The following is a 6,462-nucleotide window of genomic DNA, read 5'->3' as shown; positions in this document are numbered from 1 at the left end:
TGCTTGTTAATGAATTAAATTTAAAAATAAATTATATATTATTCTCAAAGTTTTTTTATTCGTTTTTCACTGTGATTAATGATAGTTTATTATATAATTGAAACAAATACAGCACTTTTATTACATAGATTAATGAAGATATAATAATAGATATAAACTTGATGCATAGATTATCGATCGGTAAAGCAAACATTTCGAATAGATCGTCTCTCGCATTAAATCTGACTGACCTTAATTAAGTTATCTGAAATTGGGAGAAAAAAGTTGCTGTTAAGCAAAATATGACGAAATCATTTGTATAGGTCAGTTGCTGCGATAAAGAAGGAATTATATATTTTGCTTTATGTTATTTTATATATTATCGTAAGTATTATACCAACATTTGCTAATAAGAACATTGGTAAAACCCAAGAGTGCAAAACTTCGTAGTCTTCGTCAATCTTGGAAATTCCGAACGAACCGATAGTCTGCGGAATCATATTATGCGAAGTTTGTTCTACTCTTGCTGACGCAGAAGCAGTCAAGTACTACTGAGTTAAATTTAAAATGTTCTAACCTTGTGAAATATGGTGATTCTTTGCATGTAAGAGGGTGGGGTACGTGTGTTGAAGAATGTTCTTATTGCATTTAAAAAGTACTGCAACATTGGTCTATATTATAATGAATTATCCTCTCTTAAAAAAATGATGGACTTGGTTGTGAAGCCTTTAATACGTGATTCTGATTGGTTGCTATGGTCGGTTGCCTAGGTAACAGATGAGAACCCGCACGCTTTAAATTCATAACCCTCATAACAGTCATAACCCTGGTAGAAATTTTTCAGGTGTTTAAAATAAAATGAAATGAGGTTAAATAGTATGAAATCTGAATAGCGGATTCAGAAAAAACTATATGCAATATTACCAACAAGAAATCTTGATAAATTAATCATTACCAAAAGTGTAGTATTGAAACATGTGCATTGAAAAGTGTCACCCTAACCCTATTTGAAGTAGGTAATAATGTGTGTGTGTGTGTGTATGTTATTTAGTTTTTTTTTAAATATAAGTGAGAAGTGCAATTAAAAGAATAAAAAGTATAAAGATATATTGTGTCTCCGTGCCCAAAGTCGCCCACGGTGAGGTTTAAGAAGTGAATTTAAAGAAAAGTTCAGTATCCGAGTCAGTGAATTTGAGTTTATCACTACAATGCCCTTTAAATTTTAAAATATGTAATCTAGATAATTGAACTGTTTTCATTCATATTTTCACACCAACGGCAATGTGAATTTTTTAATTTAGCGGCTCACATTTTGCTTATAGACAGTCACGCAGTAACTACTATCTCTAGCACATTGTATTTCCGGTTTCCAGTGTATTTTTACCTGGAGAAAATGATAAATATTTTGGCTTTTTTGTTAAGGCATTAATGAGAATATTTACTTTTAATAGTTGTGAGAGATTTTGAGATTTTTCCATTGCATTGCATTTGCTCTCATTTAAAAACTAATTTCTAGAGAGCTCATTTTTTGCATATATATTTCTGTTTTGGTTGTGAAAATATTTAAAGTTGAATTGACCTTAACTGAAATACTTTTGATTTCGACTTCAACACCCATGATAATTATTTAGTCGTATAAGTTATTCACATCAGTGTCGGAATCGAAATAAAAAGTATTTCAGTTAAGGTTAATTGAACTTTGTATATTGTTTCATTGACACAAAATAAATCTATATGTAAAATATGCGCTCTCTAGACCCGTTAGTTTTCGAATGAGAGCAAATGCAAAAATAGAGAAATAGGCATCGATCTCAAAATCTCTCACGACTGTTAAGAGTTAAAATTCTTATTAATGTCTTGACAAGAAAGGCAAAATATTTATCACTTTCTTCATGTAAAAATAGACTGAAAACCAAAAATACAATGTGCTAGAGATAGTATTTACTGCGTAATTGCCTATAAGCAAAATGTGACCCGCCAAATTAAAAAATTCACATGTGCCTCAATGTGAAAATATGAATGAAAACAGTTAAATTAAAATCATCTGGATTACATGTTTTTATAGGTAGCATATCAAGTATCTGTGTAAAATTTCAATTGCCTAGCTTTTTTACAATGCAAATGAATAGGGTTGTAATAATAGGCTTATACTCACTGACTCTTCTACTGAACTTTTCTTCAAATTCACTTCTCAGACCTTAACGACAACGACTTTGGGCGTTGTTAATATATTTATATTAAAAGTATTACAGAATATGGTAACATATGGTAGGTAATATGGTAAAAATATTAGCAGAAATTAGTGTACCCAAAACTTATGTTGTTTTTTCTACCAGGGTTATTAGACATAGATAGAATAAGGAGCGCGCAAAGCGCGCCTTCATTCCTAGTAAAGTAAAAAATTAAGGTTTTTCGCTAGTACAATATGCATAAATAAACAGTAATATAAATGTAAAATTTATTTCATCGCTAACTCTTTTTTACTTTATTTACGCGTTTTTCTTATTGTCTACACTGCGCATAGTATGAAAGAAAAGATAAATTTATATCTATTAACTATCATCAGTGTAGCAATTAATCAAGAGATCCACAAACTGCTTCCCTTGAATGATACTAAGATTATCAAACTTGAAAGCATTGCTACACAAATAAGCTACGCAGTACTTCTTCGGCTCGCTCTCGAAAACTTGCAAAGTCAAGCGACCCTTGCAAGAATCGATTCCTGGAAATTTCGAAGATCCAACGACTGTTCCATCTCGAACAAATTTTTGTATGCCGAATTCAGGTCGATCGCAATTTGCTTCGTCTTTACAGCCCCCGATCACTAAGATGAATCCAACAGCCGGTAGATTATCAAGTTCCAAATACTGTACATGAATCCATGTGTTAAAAGTCGTGTTTAACTTGAGTTTGCCATCTTGGTCGAATTGAACGACATCGACACGGCTATTGGAGGAATTAGTTTCAACGTTGAAAAGGTGACCGCTGCTGCTACTCCAATCGTGTTGTGGGCAGTCGATATGTCCTGATAAATCAAGCCTTGGCGGAATTTTAACAGCAATTTTTCCGATCCTGCGCAGTGATTAAAAAATCATCAGATTTTCGAATGTATGTGCTTTGTTTTGTACAATAAAATCAACAAAATTTCAAAAACTAATTGCTCGTACTTACCGTTTATACCGTACTATCGGCGTTTAACATATACAATCGGCTTTCTCCTTCTGGCCCGTTACCGTTGTGTAGATAAGCCTTGGGTTTCGAGCCAACCACAACTGGAAGAAAAACTTCGGACGCAGGTTTGGTAATCCACGGTACAGACTTGAGAACAATGTTGCCCTCGACGTCGATCTTGCACTTGTTCAGATATTTCGGAATCTCTGCGTTTTCAATTATAATCTCAAAAGAGTCGTCGTAAACCGCGTACTTTGCATTGGCCACCTGAGATAGGTAAGTCGTGTAATTCAGGGCCGGCTGCAGCTCCAGCTGTCTGTTCTTGCAGATATTCACGTCGACGACAGTGTACCTGATGAGAATCTTGGCGGACTGATAGTTCGGTCCATCAGGCCTCGTCTGATTGAATTCGCCCCACACGATGACAGCCTTATTGGCGGGACCCAACGGGAAGACTTCGAGGTACTCGGTGAAATACAGTAACTTGCTGGTCTTCAAAGTCACGGGACACGATCTTCCGGGTTGAGTGTCCAGAGCGATTGTGCAGTTCTTCTCGAGCTTAAAGGTTAAATTGCCTTTGTTCTCGCCGAGTGAAAAGGTCTTGCGGTCGACGAACAGGTCGCTTTTGTGCGAAGCCTCGTAATGGGTGTCACGCGCGACCTTTATCAGCTGTCCGTTGGTGAATGTCAAAGCCAAACAGAGAACTGCAAGCAGTATCAATCTTTTCAGAGTTGGCATGATCAAATTTACACTTTGAAGCTGATATCGATATTAGGTCTTGCCGCGAAGCCCGACACTGCTCGACTGTCGAATATTATGCCCTTTCTCACTTAATATCTATATAATTATGTGGGTTATCGGAATCTGAAAAAAAGTCGTCGTAACTATACGCATACCCTCTAACACGGATGTTATATACTTGCATTGTAAGTATAATCGGTTGGGCACATGTGTGTAATTTTTATCTCTTATAATACTTGATATAGATACGAATAATAATGTGCAGAGAAAACCACCGAAGCAATATAATAATACACTTCGAAAGAGATGCATGGCTTCCCTCTCTTGAAATATCAATACGTAATGATTGCGCATATTTACTTACACGGATAAACATTATTTTTTACTTTATCAAATTTTCGAAAATCCCTATTTTCAGATATAGGGTTATATAATAATAATCCTGCTCGTTAGATTGCGTCTCTATCACCGCGATGCAATGCTCAATTTGTATAAATCAAGATCAAGTATCAACGCTTATTTCAAAACATTTTCGCGCCCAACGCTACCTTTGCGCTATACGTCAACAGAGGGCTACATATACTACGTAAGTCATTTTGATGAAAAATGGCGCGCTAACACTGCAGGTCCTAATATAATGTCCTGTCGGAACAAAGCAAGGTATATGTGTGCCTGTATGTTACACCGGTACGGGTAAATGTTTTAAATAATTGTTAACCAGTACTTATTATATGCTTGTGTACTTACAGTTGGTTCATCGATGCTGAAATAAGGGCTTCACATACGGAGAAGAAGACTGCATCGCAGCTCTGTGCGCGACGTCCATCGTATACGAATCAGTGCTTGATTGAAAAACTTATTATCGTAAGACATGATGCCCAGCAATAGCGTCGGAGAAATCAGCTCTATTAAATGTACATACAAATGGGTAATCAAGAACTTTTGTGCTGGCTGCAAGAGTGTAGGAGAGGTTATGAAATCCCCAGTGTTTACAAAATTGGATTCAGGCTATCTTCGTAAATGGCGACTTCGTTTATTTCCAAAAGGCAACAAGGATGAATGTAAAGACTATGTCTCAATCTTCCTGTGCAATTTAAATAATGTCGATTTGAAAGCAGATGCTTATTTTTCAATACTCGATAATAAAGGATTAGAGACATTCTATGAATTTCTGCCAAACCATGTATTTAATCATAATACGTATTCTGGTTTTTCGACATTCGTCAAACGCGAATGTATCGAAGACAAAGACTGGAATATGCTTTGCGATGATAAGTTAGCGATTGTTTGTAAAATCTCCCTAATTACGCCTAACGAGCACATTGCAAACGAAGAAACCGAGAAGAAAGAAACTTCGACTAAGGTTTATAGGCCGAAGATCTACCCAGCATCATTAATGATACAGAGAAAATATACTGAGAGTAAACAATTACTTGCTGATTTAGAGCAAATGATGGACGAGCAAGAGTTCAGCGACATCGAGTTGACGGTCGAAGATAAGACGCTGCGGGCCCACAAGAGCATACTCGGCAAAAGGAGCCGCGTCTTCGCCGCGATGTTTCGGAACGACATGTGCGAAAAGCGCGAGAATAAGGTGAAGATCGTAGACGTCAGGCATGAGGTTTTACAGGAAATGCTGCGCTACATGTACACCGGCAAGGTGAACGGAATCGAAACCATGACTGATGAGCTCTTGATCGCTGCCGACAAATACTCGCTCGACGGTCTCAAGGGAATGTGCGGGGAAGTTCTGGCTAATGACGTTAACAAGAGCAATGCAATGGACAGACTTAAATTCGCTGTTCTACATCGCGTCGATGTGCTGAGAGCCAAAGTCATCGAATTCGTGGTCGAAAGCGCCTGTGACATCGTCGACAATCCGGAATTTCAACAGTTGCCTGCTAACGTTATATGCGAAGTTTGTTCTGTCTTTGCTGCAGATAAGAAGAAATGAAATACCCACTACGAGTTGCTGAAATTATCAGATTTTAAATAGTATAGTAGTTTTTTGTTTGTTCCAGTTAAATGTTTGAATATATGTGCTCTCTAATAATGTCGATCAGAAAAATGATTATTTTTTTATAAAAGAATAAGTTACAGAGCTACTTTGTTGGAATAATACCTATTTATTAAAGATTGTAACGTGTAGTCCTCGAAAATTCATAAAAGGAAAAATGTTATACATTATTTAGTTTTGGATATACTAATGTGCCTTGTGTTATTTACATGCTTTTTTAAATTTTTAACTTTTCAGCGCTTTTGAAAAAAAATATGTATTTTTTCATATATATTGACGTAATAAACGTTGCAATCTATTAAACAATTGTTCAGCATATTTTTATTTTGACAAAACATTTTCGTTACAAATGGTTACATGCACAGTAAATATAATTTTATAGTTTTATACGAAGTGATAATACGGTGACGTAAATTTTACAATTCGTATGGAGAGATAAAGAGAGGAACAGTGAAATTTCATGTCGAATTTTTTCGGCCTTATTTATATCAAAGTTTGCTTTTAGGCGCTTTCAATTTGCGCGCAAGAATTAGTTACAAGAACTTTCGAACAAT

At 35.9% G+C, this 6,462-nt stretch overlaps 1 protein-coding gene across 3 annotated transcripts; it reads left to right on the top strand.

Annotated features, from left to right (window-relative positions):
• The first annotated feature begins 4,464 nt into the window (after nucleotides 1-4,464).
• Nucleotides 4,465-6,207, top strand: LOC100117444 (protein roadkill). Of its 3 annotated transcripts, none has more exons than XM_008210500.3 (2): nucleotides 4,465-4,551; nucleotides 4,641-6,207. In XM_008210500.3, the coding sequence occupies exon 2, from the start codon at nucleotides 4,763-4,765 to the stop codon at nucleotides 5,843-5,845; it is 1,083 nt and encodes a 360-aa protein (XP_008208722.1). In that variant the 5' UTR covers nucleotides 4,465-4,551; nucleotides 4,641-4,762; the 3' UTR covers nucleotides 5,846-6,207. The 3 variants fall into 3 exon arrangements, with proteins under 3 accessions (XP_008208722.1, XP_008208723.1, XP_001601681.2); XM_008210501.3 differs by having other exon boundaries at nucleotides 4,470-4,565; XM_001601631.6 differs by having other exon boundaries at nucleotides 4,490-4,578.
• Nucleotides 6,208-6,462: the final 255 nt, after the last annotated feature.

Source organism: Nasonia vitripennis, chromosome 4 (assembly GCF_009193385.2).
Source record: "Nasonia vitripennis strain AsymCx chromosome 4, Nvit_psr_1.1, whole genome shotgun sequence".
Lineage (NCBI taxonomy): Eukaryota > Metazoa > Arthropoda > Insecta > Hymenoptera > Pteromalidae > Nasonia > Nasonia vitripennis.
This window is presented reverse-complemented; position numbering and strand designations above follow the sequence as displayed.